Source organism: Diadema setosum, chromosome 1 (assembly GCF_964275005.1).
Source record: "Diadema setosum chromosome 1, eeDiaSeto1, whole genome shotgun sequence".
NCBI lineage: Eukaryota > Metazoa > Echinodermata > Echinoidea > Diadematoida > Diadematidae > Diadema > Diadema setosum.
The window spans coordinates 41,244,754-41,263,559 of record NC_092685.1 but is presented as its reverse complement, the minus strand read 5'-3'; the positions used below and the strand labels follow the sequence as shown (position 1 = coordinate 41,263,559).

The following is an 18,806-nucleotide window of genomic DNA, read 5'->3' as shown; positions in this document are numbered from 1 at the left end:
CCGGAAAAAGACGCTCAGCAGCCACAGGTCAACGAAGGCGCTTTGATGCTTCAAGTGAGTGTGTGGTCCGCCACTTCTTCATATTTTCTCTTCTCCACAATCCCCTCCCCTCCCCCTATTTCATCTCAACTCCCCCTTTACCTACTACCCCCAGTGGTGGATTCAAAGGGGGCGTGCCCCTACTTTATTTTTTGTTAAACAAAAGAAACAAAAAGAAAAAAATGTGGGGGGGGGGCATGCGCCCCCTTTAATTTTGTAAAGGCACCACCCCTTTACGGAATTCCTGGATCCACCCCTGCACCCCTTCCTTGTCCTTCCCATTTTATTTCTGTATATGATGAGTTACTGCTATTCTTTTCTTCAGTGCAAGATGTCCTGAGTTGTTGTTTTTTTTTTAATCGGGTGATTTTTCAGCATGTTTACCTATGGGTGGAAATCACTGATTATGCAAGAGCCCGAAGAGCTTTTTCCCAGTGGTGGAGAGGAGAAAAATGTCTTTGGGAAGAGCAAGATCATCGGTGGAAAGTAGCTGCTTGGCGGAGGTCTGCACTCTCAGAATGCTTTTCTGGTTGATAAATATGTTGATGATATTGTTGATAAGTATGTTGGTGACAATGATGACATTCATAATAATGACTGATGGTCATGACGGTGATGTTGATGACTTCAGTGGTGCTGAAGTAGCCGATGATGACGTCTTTCAAACTGATGACGTAAGTATGATGACATCAGAGATATCGATTGTCAAATATCAAGTCTGGATCTTCAGGGGAAGCATAGCCAGTGTTTTCTCTTATAAAATGTGCAGTTCTTAGATGGGTGAAATGTAGTCAGTATTCATGAAGTGTAGCACATGAAAGATGCACCCTTTTGCTCTCTCCGTTGCATTGTTAGAAGCTCCACTACAAACATGCCCGAACACTTTATGGAGATGAATAACATTCCAACAAAGTATATTATCGTTGTGAAATTCTTTAGTGGCATTTGCAGAGAGTTCATGTTCCCTGGTTTCACCTTATGTGCCGCATCATTGTTGACAACTCCCAGGGGCATTCAATGTTCAAAAATTTGTCTCGTTGGGGTAACATTTACTTTGGAGGTTAGGAAATTGCAGCATGTCCAGACATGAAATGTTCTGATAGAATGTTAAAGTACGTGTTTTGTATATTTTCTGTCCTTTCAGGCGCTGAATGGATTCATCATCTTTGTTTCGAGGAAAGGCAACATTCTGTACGTAGCGGAGAATGTGGGGAAACAGATTGGAATTCATCAGGTAAAACGAAGGAGTCTTAAATAAGGCACCATGATGCTGGGATTTTCACACACAATTTTTGTCAAATTTCATATTTAAAAAAAAGAAGCATTTAAGATCAATGATTTTGAAGATAACTGAGGAAGATTCACCATGTTACATATCATCGGCAGTCATCTGAACTGCTTTGTCTATGCGAGTTTTGTGTCAGAATGATATTTCGAGATAATTGCATATGAAGTTAACCCATTTTTCAATCATGATTGCTGCACATTTGTTTCTGGCATTCCAGTTCTTTTTGTAATATGTCAGACTTTAATTCTTACTCTAACCATTGTATGTAGCATCATGTTTCACAGTGTAATGAATCATCATATGAGTGCATATCAATGGACCGACAGTCAAATTTTGGCACTTTCTAAATTCCATTTCACCTGTTGCCTCCTATGCTGTCCTCACACCCCCCCCCCCCACCCCACCCCTTCCTCCCTCCAGTACGACATGATCGGTCACAGCATCATGGACTTCATCCACCCGGATGACCAGAAGGAGCTGGCCAAGCAGTTTGTGGTCCAGTTTCCCGGTCACCAGACCTTCAAGGGCTACGGCATGGAGAAGCTGGACGACTCGCCCACGGCCATGAACATCAACTTCTTCGACGAAGCAAGTAAGGATTTTTTGGGGGAGTCCCAAGTTGATAGAGAATGAATATCTGTCTTTGCCTGTTTGATTGGCAAGTTGAGTTCTTCATGAGCCCTCTGCAACTGAGACCCTGTCCTTCCTTCTTATCCCCTTCTGTAGGCAGTAGTCTCTACTGCAGACTCTTGGCAGAGATTTAGTCTGCCTTAGATACCCTGTAATCTTTGGAATGAGTCCCCCCCCCCCCCAGTCCATTTCATGGAATCCAAATGAGCATTTTTTCAGAATGTGTTGTGAAGGTATAAGACTTCTCTTTGGATGTGTCATACTTCCTCGAAAATGATCCCTTAAACTCCGGGGATTGCGGTCCTCAACAAATCACCAACAAGGAGGGACCTGGAGAGTGCTTACCATTACATTGAATGTCAATATTTGATCCATCTCTACATTTTGATTATGGTCCAGTTATGACACAAAATGTCACATTTTTTGAGAACAAAGAAGTAACCCGCCTATAACATCATATTCCATTGCACATGCCGTGTTAAGTTGCATTAATTTTTGTTATATTATGTTTTGTTGTTTGGCTCTGTTTTTACATTGCACAATAATGTTGGTTGATGTTGGTATGTTGGTGTGTGTATTCTGGATATTATGGAAGTGTCTTTGTCTTAAAGCTAGTCTCTACTGCAGACACAATTTTGATAACATTGCCCTTCCATAGTCTTTACTCCAAAAGAGATTTCCATGTTGGTATTTCCGGAAGGAATGAGAATTTGTCACGCCATTTGAGCGTTTGATGAGATTAGATCCTAAACTCACTGCCATGACATGGCAACAAGTTTATTCATGGTTAATATTGAGAATTTAAGATCACAGACACTGTTTCGATGGAACTTCACTTTCTGACAGAAATTAAGGACGAGAGTCCGGGCGTCACTGATTATATCCAGGACCGAAACTTCTTCCTGCGTATGAAGTCTGTCGTGTCTCGAAGATCCATCGGCGGCAAAGGAAAAGTCATCGGTTACAGGGTACGTATAAATTTTGGTTTTCATGGGGGTGGGGTGGGGGGAGGAGGGGGGCAGATAAGCCTGCCAAGAAACTGTGAAGGAGGAAAGTAGGAATCAATTTATAGGTTGGTTTATCAATCTGTCCATTGAAAAGCCTCCTGGAGTAAACTGCTTCACATTATTGTTTTTATATTTTCATTATATGCGGTCATCTTTGGGAATATGATATTTGTGTTTCTGACAATTTGTTACCACAGAAATCACAGTTACAAAATAGTCAAGTGCGCTACCTGGAAACTTTAAATACAAAAACAGGTTGATATTTTCCTTTTCTTGCTGGAGTATGTGTACTTCTTACCTCATTTTCCTTTCCTCTCCTAGAAAGGTGTCTGCCAGGGATATGTAAAAATTAGGTAATGATCCTGATTCTTTGTTTGTTTATTTGGTTGAGCAGCATTCAAATTAATCTCATTTTCCTGAAATGTAGGAGGTATCAGTCTTTGGTAAGATAGGACAATATGCATAGTCCTTTAGACAATTTTAGGGTGGCAATGATTATCTTCATGGTAGCTGCCATTAAGTGTCACTCACAGGAGAACTTTTAGAGCATTTTTACTGTTTCCAAACTATCAGTTTGATGAGCAGTGTGGACAGTCTCCCCAGTGTTTGCCTTTATGCAAGCTCCATCACATTTCTTGTGTTTCCTGGCCACAATAACATCATAATCTGTAAATTGTCTTCCAGTGCATTCATTATATAAAGGCAAGAAGGAATGTAAGATATAAACACAGAAAATTGGTGATAGTCAGAAAAAAGACATTTGTTTCAAAGGGAAAGTTTTATGTTATATAGATACATAGATTAATAGCATGTGTTATGCTCTTGCTGTCACCATTCAGAGGTGAATTCTTGTGGGGAGTAGTCATGTTTAATGGTAATTATCAAAGCAGTGTCCATCAACACTCCTGCTGTTGCTGTTTTTTCTGACTACCCTCGTCAAGGAATTGCCAGTGGCTACTGGCTCATTGATTTGTCGGAGGAAATTATCACTTTCCACCGATGTGGATAGAGGGAGAGATAGAGATAGAAGTATATAAAAGTGAGGAGAGAGAGAGAGAGTTGATATATGCCTGGAAATACACACACACACACACACACACACACACACACACACACACACACACACACACACACACACTTACACGCACACTTACACACACACACAGAATTTATCGAACACAAACACATACTGACTTAGTGTGAGAGAGATATGTTGAAGATTATAAAAGAGGAGAAATATATTCATGTTCAGATAGCAAGAAATATATTTGTGGGTTTTTTTTGTGTATATATATATATATATATATATATATTCAGCGCATCAGCAGGGCAATTACCCCCGAGGACAGTTACTTACAGTTAAGGTTAGGTTTAAGGTTAGAGTTTGGGTTAGGGTTAGGATAAGGTTCAGGATTAGGATTAGGGCTGGGGTCAGGGGAAGGGTCTGGGGTAATTTCCCAGGGGGTAATTGCCCTAGACCCATATTCAGATATGAATATGTAGTTATATTTTCTGAAGAGCAGGACAAATTTATGAGAGAAAGCAAAAATATTAGAAATGTGGAGGGCTGGGCATTGAAACAAGGATTTCGGAGGAAGTGTATAGGGAATGATGTTTGAAGATCTATGTCATTCAAGAAACTCAAGAGTACTCCTTGATTGGCCTGTGGCCATTGAATGTGTCTGTGTTAGACATCAGCAAAATGATCGTTGATCAAGGCTCCCGCAATGCCAGCTGATCCTTGCGCTGGTTTTGCTCCCTCCTGGGCTCTGAAGTTGACCATTGACGAGTGACAGAATAGCAGAAAATATTTTCCTATGTCAGTTTTTCCCCATTAGTTTTTTATTTATTTTTTTATTTTTATTTTTCGGGTGGGGGGGGGGGTGGCATTTTTTTCACTCGTCAGTTGATAAGTATGCTCTTCATGGAAGCCAGTTCATGGAGATCTGAAGTTACGTCAACCAAAAGAGAAACTGATGAAAGTGAAGGTTCTGTTTACAACTGATGCTAGAAAGTGTTTAAAGGGATGGGATAATTAGGGACTTTTGATTGGCTAAGGTTGAACCCATCTAGCCCTATGGCAACAGTGATACACATGGAATCGTCTTCATCTGTCACCGTTCTCATTAGAATGAAGAATGAGATGTAAAAGAGAGAGATATGGAAAGATACTTTTTTGATGTTTTCATTAACACACATTTTTTTTTTTCAGAGAGATACTTGCATCGTTTGTAAAAACACATATTACATTCATGAGATATACCATCAGAAAAGTAAAACCTGTCCTATAGAGGAATAAAGAGGTGTGCACAAGTCCTGTAATCTGCAAAAATTCTTACCATTTGATTAGTATCAAAAGTTGACTCTTTTACACATATAGTATACAGATATCTCTTTTTGTTCTGATCTCTATCCCTCTTGTTATAATGCACACACACATATTTATATGTGTGCGTGTGTGTGTTTGAGTGAGAATATATATATATATATATATATACATACGTACATACATACATACGTGTATGCTTGTCTGTGTCAGTTTTGTTGCTTTAATAGACGTATATGCATATACTGCATATATTACTTAACCAGGTAGAAAAATTCTCTGCTATATGTCAACGTCAATTATGAGGGGGGTCAGGACTTGTTCATTCGGTTTCATTTGAGAGCTAAATTAAGGGTTTCCCCTCCATCCCACTGGAACTTGGTCTAATTACACCATAAATGAATGGTCGGGAATCGGGAAGCACCAGGGGTCATGCCATGCACTTTGGTAAAGCTCGTAACAAGAAGTTGCCAAGAGAGAGAGAGCGCGAGCTAGGGAGAGAGAGAAAGAATATAAAAGGGAGCGTAAGAGAAGAGAGAAAAGCACTGTATTGGAATGAAAAAAAAAAATGTGATCTATGATTTGTGCAGTGTTGTTGACGAGATTTTTAGACAAACAACAGGAAGACGAAAGGAAATAGGTCCTGCAGCCCCAATCAGGCTGGTTTCGTCGCTACCGACAGTATATACCTCCCCCTTCCTTCTAGCTCTGCAGCCCCATTTAGGATCGAATGCGCATATCCAAATGTGTGAAAGATTCGATTAGATTTTAGTCACCAGAAAAAGGCGTAAGCACCAGGTTGTCTTTGTGTTCTTTTGCCTCTGTTTAATCCCAGTTGCATGTATGACCAGGTTTCTCCTTGCCAACGAGCCAAAGGTCATGGTCATTTATTTAATGATAAACAAGGAAATATTTGTCTCACAAGCAGCAGTATGGAACTTTTGTGGTAAATTGTCATTATTGTGCCTCATGATCACACTCATTCATGTACAGAGTAATTTGTATATATTCTAAAAGACAGTGCTTTTAGAGTGCCATAAATTCCTTGTTGCAGGAATGGAATGCACATTTCAAAATCATGTGAATGTTTCAAAATAAAATTTGCAGACGTCAGAAGCAAAATGATGAATTGCAAACCATAGCATGTTACAAGAGGAATACTTTTGTCCGAGATACTTCCTTGTTCCCCATTTTTTTTCCTTCAAAATTTCTTCTTCAAACGCAGTATTAGATATTAAAACATGATGACATACTATCATGCCATCAACGTTTTGCTGTGTGCTGATGCTGGAAGCTGCTTTAAGATGAATATATTGGTTCTAAACAATCTTTGTAAAGATAAAATGAAACAGCTGATATTTAGGCATCTTTTTGTCATTTCCAGCTGCCAGGGCTCCCTGAATAAAAGTGAGGAAGCGCTGCTTTATCTTTATTTCTCCTCCCCCTCCCCCCCCCCCCCAAAAAAAAAAAAAAAATCAGGGCTGTTGCTAGGTGCTAACGTAAGTCTCATGCTCTTATCATTTTTTTCTCCTCTCAAAGATTCTACATTCTTGGTTGTCTTGGGACACTCTGTGTTTATTATTGGGCCAAGCATAAAAAGCATATAAAGTGGCCATCCTGCCCTGCTGAGAAATATATCACCTTGGTCATTATTTAACTTTTTTTCTCTCCCCCCCCCCCCCCACATTCTCAGGCCGATGGTAGCAGGAGTCGATCTAGAAATGCATACACAGTCGGGGGATTTAGGCGTATAGGTCATTTTATTGAAAGCATTGTGTGTGTATGCATGGGTGAATGTGTAACTGTGTGTGTGTGTCTGTGTGTGTTTGTGTGTGTACACTTTCCTTGCTGAGAGGGTTATCGCTGCAATGTGCTCACCGAAGATCCCTGTCAACTCATGGTCATGTTGCCAATTTGAGGCTTTTTGACAGATGGCTGGTTGTAGGCATGTGTTCACATTATGTGTGGGAGATTCTTCACCACATAATCGTTGACAAAAAAAGGGAAGTCAAAACATATATGAAAGGTCAACAAATAAGGTCTACATGTGGCTCACTCCCCTCTCAATTTAAGAAAAAAAAAGAGCGTAAAATTCCCTAGAGGAATATGTGTAATTTCTGGTAAGTTTGCAATGTAGTTCAGGTTGCAAGGATGAACGAATAATGAAAGGTGAAATTGTGGAAGTAGGAGTACACTTTGACTCATATGTGTTCATCATTGGAGCTATTTGAGGCAGCTTCTTTGGTGAGTTACTCATTCTAAAGTGAAGATTGCACTGACTCTATAGTTTGCGTGCTTTGTTTTGCATATTTTATGTATTGAGTATAGCCCCTCAAACAGCTGATTCTGAAGTTTGTTGTGGTTTCTCCCGTAATATCCTCCCTTCCCGCTTGATCAACGCTGTTGCGTCGAGAGCAGGTGGTGAACTTCACCGGTCGTCTCAAGCTGAAGGGATCGAACAACAGCAAGGGGTACTGCGTGGAGGGGCTGATCTGTCTCTGCCGACCCATCCAGCCGCAGCCCATCCTGGAGATCCGCATGGACGGCAACATGTTCATGAGCCGGCACGCTCTCGACATGAGCTTCACCTTCTGCGATCCAAGGTACCGCAAATCTCCCAAGAATGCCTCCTCTCTCCAGAGGACCCACGTACTCTGGCAGCCAGTAACCATGGCAACTTGCAGTGATAGCAGCATATCTGTGTAGCAGCTCATCAACCTATCAAAATCCATTGTGTTTGTCATTTCGTGGCTTAGCTGAACCAAGACAACCAATGTTGTGTTTTGCGTTGTGTAATTCTCAGTCCTTGGTTGTACAGGTGCACAAATTATCAATTGTGTCTTGAAGAAGTAGTACAAAGTCTTTTGGAAAAATCTCTTCATGGAATAAGAAACAAATTAACATTAAAATCAAAATCTCTTTCATTTAAATTTATTCATCATCATAATATGTTAAATCTAGATTACCAGTGTGTCGCTCCTCAAAACAGATACAATGTAATTCCACTGCCTGGCAAAGTAGGAAAAGAGTGTAAGGTCTTTATTTTCTCTTTGCATATATTAGATATAGGTAAAGATGTAATTTGCAAATGAATACAAAAATAAGAATATATATATATATATAATTTTTCGTTTACATGTACAACTATATCTTTACCTATAATTACTTTATTTCAAAGACATATACATTTATGTGCTTATTTACATCTACAACTTTATCTATATTATAAATTTACATTTATTTGTATATATGTATAATTATATATATATGTATATACCCGCACACACACACTTGCATGATTATACGCATGTGCGTGTATAATTGCCTTAAAACACACACATCAAATTGCGCATTGATTACAAATAGCAGTGGCCTTCCCACGGAAACTTTTCTCACCCCTAACTAACATGGACAGCCTGTGTAGCGCAGATTGAGATAACAGAGTGTTCTGACAGTTCCCTAAGCCTCTGATTTCGAGAAGCGCAATGACTCAGCTGCCCCAAAAATCATGTGGCCCATCGTGTGTGCGTGTTTATATGTGTTGTGTGGGTGGGGGGGTGGGGGAAGGAGTTTTTTAGGTACATCCTGATGTTCGGATTAAGTGACGGAAACACTAACAAGGGCTTGTTTCTATGCGCTCCACCACACTTGTGTCGTGGGATTAAAGCCAATCCACCACAATCAGGGGAAAAAAAGATGGCATGGAAAGTTGTTTTTTTTTTCCCCCTTGCTGTCAAAACCCTGTGGGAAAAGTGACTAACATCTTATGTAGATAGCAAATCCCTCTCCTAACCAACATCTTTTCTCCTGATCCCATGCATACCCACTACCTTTTCTTCCCTTAAGGTAGCCAAGCCAAGCCAGAATAAACGTAAGACAAACAGAAGCTAACATACAGTTGGCAGGCAGTGGTCCTTAGCACAAAACATGGAGGGTTTTTTTTTTTTTTTTTGGGGGGGGGGGGGCAGGGGAGAGGGAGACAGGCATCAAACGTAAATCAATCATTATATTGTAGAGATGGAGATGTCATGGGAAAAACTCATGAAAATATTATATATATGAAAATAAAATCCTGTGACAATCCTCATCACTGAGGGCCAGAAAGTCATTAACAATGCACAGAGTGTATGTCAATAGTGACCCTCTGGCTGTCAAGTGATAGAATGGCCTTATAAGTGCATTTATGCATAGTCTTGCCAGAATTCTCCTAATTTTCTGGTATTTCTTTATCTTTATGCAAAAAAAAAAAAAAATTGATGGAATGTTTGCAGCCAGCGCTAACCTTCATATTGAATCTTTTTGATCAGAATCATCACTCTAGTCGGCTACGAACCACACGAGGTGATTGGCAAGACAGCCTACCAATTCCACAACCCCATGGACGCCAGGAAAGTTAGCGACTGCCACAGCAAACGTGAGTATGAATTAATCCTCTTCAAGTGCAACTGCAGAAGTCGAGGCATCTTTCTGGCACTCAATAAATGTTATCTCTACTGTGCTAGGAGAACAGAGTGTCATCAGGTGACAGCAAGAAGGGCGTTTCTCACTGCTATGCCAAAAAAAAAAAATTGAAGTTATGCCTTTCTGCTCTTAAAGGGGGACACCTCCCCCACTTCTCTCCCAGCTTGTTTTCAATCTGTGCCAAGGACAAATTGGATACTAGACAATAGGTACGACGGAGTTGATGCATGTGGATCTGAATTGAGAAAGATGATATTTCGTAAGATCAACATGGGGGTGGTATAAAATCAGAATGTTTTGGATGAAATAGGATTTCAAAGAATGTGAATAGGGAATTAGATGGACGAAAGGGATCACCATGGAATGAAGTAGGAAAAACAAAAAATCACAATCTAAAAGGATAGAAATTTTGTGATTTTTTTTTTAAAGTGACTGCCATGATGCTGTTGGGTGGGAAAGAACTAGAGACTTGATCAAATGAAAGTAAATAAATTGACATCTTCCTCCAAGAATTTTTGAGACAATTTGAGTGAAGGTGGTATGCATAAATTTGCATTTCCTATTTGTAATATCCTGTGCACGGCAGGCTAAGTTTAGCCCGCCAGACCCCTTCATTTGTCCGCTAAAATTATCCTTCGGCGCACTCACAAAATGCGTCACCGATTTTGTGAGGATGTGATAGCACTACAATACTATAACAAGAGGAATTAATGTGCTACAATGCTACATTGTGTCTGTTTTTTTTTATATGATCCAACACCATACAAATTTTAGGAAAGTTTCTTGGAGCCCCCCCCCCCCCACTTGCTCATGTTAACTCTTTCACTGCCTGTTATCTCAAGTATTGGTATTTAAAGGGATGTACGGTACAGTCACTGGCATATGGCCATCATTATGACCTCATCATGAAGGCCTCATAAACCTTTATTCCCCCACTTTATAGGCTCATTTCTTTCAGTCAAGGCTAGGAAAGCAAAAGAAAAAAAAATAATAATGATAGATAAATAGATAAAGGGGGGGGGGGATTCTGTATGATGAGAAGTATAATCATCTAGTACTCAGTTGGAGTGGATATTAGCTCTGACTCGCAGCAGGCCCCATAGCAGCCGATTTCGATCTCCTGATGTAAACATGAATGGGAAAACAGTTCCTAAAAAAAAAAAAAAAAAAAAAAAAAATTACATCATCGCTCTGTTATACAGCCTTGCAACACACAGGTGATTCAGTTTATGACCTTCTTAAAGGGGGCAGTCTCAATGAGCTTTGTTACAATTGATTTTTCCAACTAATGCTATAGTCTTTCTTTTGCCTCAACACAGATCCTGAAAAAGGAGTAATTTGACTACCACAAGCTAAAAATTATTGTGGCTGAAAGCCTGAGAATAAAAGATTGTCAGTTTGTCACTCCGTTTTCAGGATTTGTCCCCATGAATTCACAAAAATGTAAGGGAGGAAAGAAAAAAGACCTTTTGATTAGGATACAGTGAAGATAGTCATGAGGAGAGGCAGGGGGAAGAGAATGATGGAGGAAACTGGCTGTGAGGTCTTCTGTGGAGCCCCAGTGGTCTCCTAGCAACCATGGGATATGTAAGATGTAGGAACATAGTCTTACAATTCTAGGTCCAAGTGTCATCGTTATGTAGACTGGGATTAGGGAAGAGAAGATGTTAGTCTGTGAGAGTGTACGTGGTTGACGCCGTGTGCTAGCTGGCTTGAATCGTGCAACAAAAGTCGTTAATTGGCTGTATGATGAGCAGGTAAAAAACATGATTGTGTTTTTCCTGCTACACGCCAAATGGGCTGGCTCGTTGGAAAGGGCGACCTTGCTCTTTAATAACGCTATCATCATTTACGTGCGTATCAAGCCTCTCCGCATTAGCATTACCCAAATATTTCGGCTCTGGAAATAGTTTGCGCTCATGCTGCATAAAGGTAGCATGCAACAGGGGACAATGTCCTTTTTCATAGAATATCACTTTGAAATGAAAAATGCAACCCTTTGTTGAAACAATGTACAGGAGTGGTTCATTCAGAAGTGGTAACTGTGGTGAAAGAGCAAGCAAGCTGCATTTATTTCGAGGTCACGCTGCACCCTTTCGCTTAGATAATAAAAAAAAAAATGAGAGAAATTTATTATTCTTACTGGGAAGGCACAGTCGGAAAAACCATATCCTCTTATGTTCCACGAAAATAAGAGGAAGATTGATGAGCATACTGTCATTACTTTGCTGCAGTGTTCAAAGAGGTAACACATGAATGTTTGGCATTGAGTGTGCTACTGCACAGAAATTGGTCAGGAAGCATCTTCCAGAGTCTTTAAAACAAGTGCATGGCGGTTTGGTTCTAAATTTGTTTTAAGTGGGTCAGGGCTGGCAGTGCAGGGGTGAATAATCATGTATCAAGTCTTCGGTATAGGAGCCAGGTGGGGGTTGTCACATACAAAATTGGGCAGCCTTGTGTCTTTTGATAGCTGGCACAATAAAAACACCATGAGGGGACAATGTCAGGAAAGCCACTTGATTATTCCACAGACTTTTGGGAGAAGGGGGGGGGGGGGGGGGAGGGGTGGGAGGTGAGGAAGAGATAGAAAATAATGATGCTACCTGTTTAGATATCAAGGTCGGTTTTTCCCTGCTACCGTGAATCATGTGGGAGACGAGTGGAGGATTGTTTCTCTGTCAAGTTTCTGCCTGTGTCTGTCAGATTTTCTCATAGGGGCGATCGTCGCTGAATGATTGATGACAATTGAGTGGGAAACGACCTAATCGCTTAATTGCCGCAGCCTGATCTTGATTGATCCTAACTGGCCTTGCCTTTGACCCCCCCTTCTCCCATTCAGTCACTGCCCCCTTCAATTCTCTCCCTCCCCACTCCCCCTCCCTCCGTCCTTCCCCCACACCTTATCCCTATCTTCAATCTCCTTCCACCACACCTCTTATGATAAACCTCTTATGAAATATGAAAGAACAAACAGTTTTGGAGGAATTCAAAGATGATTTGATGAGAAAGAGTGTATGAATTTAGTGCATTCAAATGTCTATGTTATTCATGAATTATACGAGGTGAGATTCAAATACTATGATGTAAGTGATTGCATAATGAGCTGCACAGCAGGGGTTCAGTGATGCAATGATTATTTGCTCTGAACACAAAAAGACCAAAAACTATGATTTTCCTCAAACAAAGCTGGATGATGACAGCAACTTTCTCTGTTCAGGATATGTTGTATGAAGAACAAAATACTCTTCATAAGACCTGAGCAGATTTAAAAAGAAAGTTTTCCCCCTTTTTTTTTCAGTAGAATGTGAAATTTGTAAGATTTTATGGGCAAACTACTAGAGATCAGGGTATGATAAAACGTGCCCACTTGAGCTCTCAAATAGTTACCCACCATCCATTCAGTGGTAATAATAATATCAGTATTTGCTCAGAATTTCATTTGCTATTTGCTGCCGTATGCCCATGCATTAATGAGTCTTGTCACAGAGATAAAAACTTATCACAAACTGAAGTTGTTTTAACAGCATGTTCTCTCATTAATTTGCCTGATTGATTTTTGGACTGCATATCCTATCTTGCTTTGTTTATTTTTTTTACCCATGTGTCAAGGGCACCAGATACATAATAGATCAATGCAAACAGGTTTTGTTCCGTATGTTATGCAAGTTTGAACAAAATGCCAGAGTAGGTATCTTGTAAGGGGATTTCCCCCAATGGACCAATGAAATTGGTTAACAGCTGCTCAGAGGAGTGTACAAATTACATACTGAAAAACAACTAGATAAAGTGTGAGACAAATTAAATTTTTTAAAAACATTTTCAAACCTAATCTATGACAATTAAAATCTCAATTTGTTAAAACTGTGGGACTATGTGAAGGAGTTGCATTTAATGATTTTGGTATATTGACAGATTTGGACACATTAATACCCAGGTATGGTTTTGTTTTTTGTTCATTTCACTCCAGATAGATGTCAAAGGAAATCGAGCAGATGATATTGATATATTCAGTGAAATCACTGTTGCTTTCTTCTCTTTGTGACTGTGACAATGGTAGTTTCATCTTTGTCAATGCAATGTTTATATTTTGCTCTTTATTGATTTTACATAGTTTGCCATGTTACATTTACACTCTGCTTTTTCATCAATGTTACAATTTTAACAATGTTTTCCTCTCTCCTTCCCATGCCCACCTTCTTTTGGAGCAGTGATTGTCAAGGGCAGTAGCATGAGCAAGTACTACCGCTTTCTTGGCAAACTGGGAGAGTGGGTGTGGATGCAAACCAAGGCCACCATCATCTACAACACCAACAATGTGGCGCAGTATGTCGTCTGCATGAACTACGTCATCGGGTAAGTCACAGTTTTAGCCCGCTTTGTGCTACTCCTGTGTCGATTGGCACAGAAAACCCCATAGCTTTGTACACACTGTCAAAAGTCTCCTGGCACAGAGAGGGTTAAAGGACGGTTGTGGGTGAGAAATGGTAGCACCAATAATCAGAGGAGCACTTCTCATTAACTGGCTATTAACTGTATGTATATCTTTGTTCTCCCTTCTGTAATTTGCTAGGTATGATGCCTCGGTATGAGATGATAGCAATGACTAGCAGGACAGCATAATCCATTGTTCAGCTTTCTTTCTTAACCATTTATGTAGCTTGACACTTACCTCAAGCTGCCAAGCATTTCCATCAGCATTCAATAAAAGATCCAGACTTGAGCTAGTTGTAGATTTGCAAGCCCACTTTTGTTTTTGTGTAGCAATGTGCCTTCAGTGCAACAGGCAGCCAAGGGATTGGGGGGGGGGGGTGGGCAGTCTCTATTCATTGATAGCTGTCTTCCAAGTATCTGTGCCAATCAGCAACCAAAGCACAGTAAGGGTTAACAGTCTTTGAAAAAAAAATTGAAAGGGGAGAATTCAAGCCATGGCAGACATATTTGACTTATACAAGGAGAATATGTTGCTTGTCCACTTGTTTACTCCCAATGACTGATTGTAAAGCTGATTATCTCATGTGATCACTGTGTTGAATTGCTCTAGTCTACAATGAGTTTTGATTCCTTCCCCTTTGTAGGAAGGATGAGGGAGAGAGGCACCTTCTGATGGAGCAGATGCAGCAGAGCTTTGAGGGATCCCTGAGCGACTCTGACTGCGGATCGCCCCACACACCAGGAACACCCAGCTCTTTGGGCATCGGATCCTGCTCGGATTCTGAGGATCTGTCCTCCCCCAAGATTGTGGAGCTGCGGGAGGAGGACCTGGCCAAGCTCGTGCCGCAGCCAGTGAGGGAGAACCAGGTGATCCTTAAGCCAGAGGATGAATCCAGCAAGGTCTCCTTCAAGGATCTTGTGCGCGAGTCAAAGGCGGCCAAGGAAAACAAGGAGGCCACTGTTCCCATGGATGTGTGCGTGAAAGCAGAGGGTGAGGAGGAGGAGAAGGAAAGCGAAATGCAGTGTGATGACAACATGGTGAATGTGGGGGCAAGTTGTTCGACAGCTGTTGACCACGGTGACCCGGTGCTTCCCCAGAATGTGCCATGCTCACAAGGGATGAAGGCTGACTCTCCCGCGAGCGACGTGGATTCCATGACAAGCAGCGGGTCGGGCTCTGTGTGCTCGCCGCCGTCACAGGATCGCAAAAGTGTCAGCAGCTTTGGGGAGGTGGAGGAGCGCGAGTTATTGAATTTGTTGGAGATCACTGGTGAAAAGGACTTGCCTTCAGCGGAGGAAGCAAATTTCAACATTTCGGCATTGTCATTTACTGTGCCTAGTCCGGACAATTTGAGCCAGATCTTGAACAGCCCTGGCACAACGTCTAGCTTATGTCCTGACGCGGAGGTGCATAGTCCCAATATGTCGTGGTTAGAGGATGACGTGTTTTGCCCCGACAAACTGAAAAGTCCCGCGAACAACATCCTCTTGAATTTGCTCAACGAGCCACCAATTACGGACAAGTTGTTAAAGCAGGAGAGCAATCAAACTATTAAACAATATTTGCTTTCATCAGTGGTAGGGTCAGACACAAGGACTGGTAGTGCTTTGCCAGCTGATCTGGCCGATTTCTCATTAGAGTATGCGTCACCAGCTGGCTGTCCACAGGCTGGTAAAAGTTCAGACACTCTTGGGGACATGTCCCTCTGTGATGGTGTACAAAGTCAGAACTCTGGAGGAGCAACCATTTGCGAGGTCGTGGGGCCTCAAGTGACGGCTGCCCTCAACAATGCTACCTTGAGCCCCTCCGTCTCAGCGGCCCAACCCACCGCCACTCCTCAGTATTCAGATGCGACTGCTGCGGCGCCCTCTTTTGTCACGCCCACATGCAATGGACAGTCTATCCCACCCGTCAGCAATGGTACTCAAGCACAGACGCAGCCCTGTGATTCACATGGGGTAACAGAGGGCATGTCCAAACTAGACATTCAGGACCTAGCCAATCAAAGCCAAAAGAGTATGCATTCAATGCTGAAGGCCCTCCTCACAGGGGCAGAGATCAACCCACTCTCGCTAAACCAGCTCTCCGCGATCCCAGATCAGTTACGCCTCCCGATCAGCAACGGTGTTGAAAACGTTTCTGACCTATTGGGACCAATCACACCGTCCACTAGAACCGCCGTCGAAACAGTAGAGTCACTGATGCAGGACCACATGGGTGTTGGCAGGGACTTGTCCATCAACAATAACCGCATCAACCATGACGACTTAACTCTCCTGCAACGGCAGCAGCAGCAAAAGAAGATTCTGCAGGAGGACTTCCTCCGGAAGCAGCAGCTTCTCCTTGAGAGCCACCGGCAGCAGCAGCAGATCTTGGAGGAGGAGCATCGGCGACAGCTCCTGCAACGCCACACCATGCAGCAACAGATGATTGCCAAAAAGCAGATGCAGCTCAAAATGGCAAATGGTGCCGTACAGCCCAATGGACTGCAGCAGAATGGCATGCCACATAATGGCCTGTCGCAGGGTGGCATCCTTCCGAATGGGATGGCTCAGAATGGTATGCAACAAAATGGACTGCAACAGCAGCAACAACAGAATGGGTCTGTGCTGCAGCCAAATGAGAACCATGTTGACATTGCCGACTTGGGAAACCTGGACTTTCAGCAGCAATTGAATGCTGTTATCGGCAATCCGCAGCAACAACAGCAGCAACATTTCCAAACCAACGGTGCATACAGTCCGCAGCAGAACTACCAGCATATCCCCACGCAGCATCAGAATGGGTTCTCCCGGCAACCGGCTCCCTTCCAGCAGGGCAGCCCACCGCTGGGGATGCCCCACGCGACTCAGCAGCAGAGCACCAACAGTTTTCCCACCCAAGCCGGCCAGAGCTCACTGCTGGCTGCGTGTCTGATGGGACAGACGACCACCGTAACTCCAGCCCAGCAACTGCAGCAGCAACAGCAGCAACAACAACAGCAGCAGCAGCAGGCACAACCCATCCAACAATCGCTTCCACCGTCCTTCCACCCCGCCGTGGCACCAATGCCTGGGTTCAGTCAGCAGTCCAACCCCATCTCCTGTACCAGTACCACACTCACGGCCTCCGACTGGCAGGCCGAGCAGTTCTCCTCACCCATGGGAGCCCCCGGGAGGGGCTTTGTCAATGGACAAACAGGCCCCATCACGGGCCTCAACAACTTTCCAGAAACTTGTGCACTCCAGCAGCCATTACAATTCTAGGAGGATCAAAGCACCTCCACCAGTCTCACTAGTGAAGAATTCTCAACAGAGACTAAGTAGTTGACATTCTTCCGCCTTTCTCTATATCATCTTTTTTTTTTAATACCCCATCACATTACTGCCATCAAAGATTACCCCTTGGGATTAAAAACAATCGAAAGTTGTTTGTCCAATAAGAAGTGAGGAGAGCTGTTTAATATGGGCTGCATGTTTCATTATTATGTGTTTTGTTTTTTTCCAAACAAATAAGCAAAGATGGTGTCAATGTTGACAGACTAAAGTGGCAAGGCTTGTAAATATTGTATACCATGTTCATAGAGCACCAATCAAGGTTATTTCCTTTCTTAAAAAAAAAAACACAAAACAAATAAACAATCGTAACAAATCAAGACAAAAGTGTGTCTGCAGATGCTTCGTTGGTAACAATCGATAAATACTCATGGTATGCTGTCTTGGATGTCCACCTGAGACAAAAAAACAAAACATCAATTGTGTCAAACACCTGTCATGTCTGCGAAGTTGCCCTTTTAAATGTGTCGAGCTGCACAGTTTTTGGTTGGTTTGTTTGTTTGTTTTTTTCTATTTGGACTGCCTGTTTGTCCATTCTGTGGAAATCCGCCAACTTCCAACAAACTAGCAGGGTAGGCTATGATGTCGTTTATGTTAAGTAGAACATAACAGAAGTTGCGTGTTGGAAACCAGTCAGATCATGCCAGGATTGCACACTCTTCTTCACATCAAATCAATTTGTGGGTGGGAAAAAAAAAGGATCAACATAGCAAAGCAACAAGAAAACAGCCTGTTCAAAGGTTCATTGTCATGTAAATGTATTACGACGTGAAGGTATGCTTTAAGTCCTTGATGAGTTTCTGTTTAGTGTCTTCAAGTTCATGGACATCTTGCCCCCGGTCTCTGTTTACAGCAAGCACATTCACCTCCAGTGATCTATGCAATGTTAAAGTCAGCAGAGAACGGCAAAGGGAGTCCATTGAATGTATGGCCAGGTGTGGCAACAGACTCGTGTCTTCTTTTGCTCCTCGTGGTATTTTTTTTTTTGGGGGGGGGGGGAGGGGGTCATGGCTGTGGTTTGACATCTTTTAGTAGTGGTTACTGCTGGAGCAGGAGATTAGGAATTAGTGAGTTGCAAAATGTGCATCGAATATGATGCCAACTGGTGGGTCATTGGGATTGTAAACTTTAACTGTGATTCAAGGACCTAAAAGGCATTCAAAGGACATATTGTGACAATACAACAAGTACATATGATTACAAATGATTATGTGCTTTCATACTATGATATTGTCTAATTTCCAGTTTTGCTGCATGTTAGGGGGAGAGAGAGAACTTGTTGATTTTGCTTGCAATTTGCTCATTTTAA

General features: G+C 42.1%; 1 protein-coding gene across 1 annotated transcript; it reads left to right on the top strand.

Annotated features, from left to right (window-relative positions):
• The first annotated feature begins 632 nt into the window (after positions 1–632).
• Positions 633–17,745, top strand: LOC140236890 (uncharacterized). Its single transcript, XM_072316861.1, has 8 exons — positions 633–713; positions 1,184–1,273; positions 1,748–1,919; positions 2,804–2,925; positions 7,709–7,893; positions 9,598–9,704; positions 13,960–14,104; positions 14,827–17,745. Exons 1-8 carry the CDS (start codon positions 633–635, stop codon positions 17,426–17,428), a joined length of 3,504 nt encoding a protein of 1,167 aa, XP_072172962.1. The 3' UTR covers positions 17,429–17,745.
• Positions 17,746–18,806: the final 1,061 nt, after the last annotated feature.

Excerpts from the sequence above, each read along its gene's own strand:
- LOC140236890 (XM_072316861.1), top strand. The coding sequence starts at position 633 with ATGACTGATGGTCATGACGGTGATGTTGATGACTTCAGTGGTGCTGAA. Across the intron at positions 7,894-9,597 it reads TTCACCTTCTGCGATCCAAG|AATCATCACTCTAGTCGGCT; the intron begins GTACCGCAAATC and ends CTTTTTGATCAG. Across the intron at positions 14,105-14,826 it reads TGCATGAACTACGTCATCGG|GAAGGATGAGGGAGAGAGGC; the intron begins GTAAGTCACAGT and ends TCCCCTTTGTAG.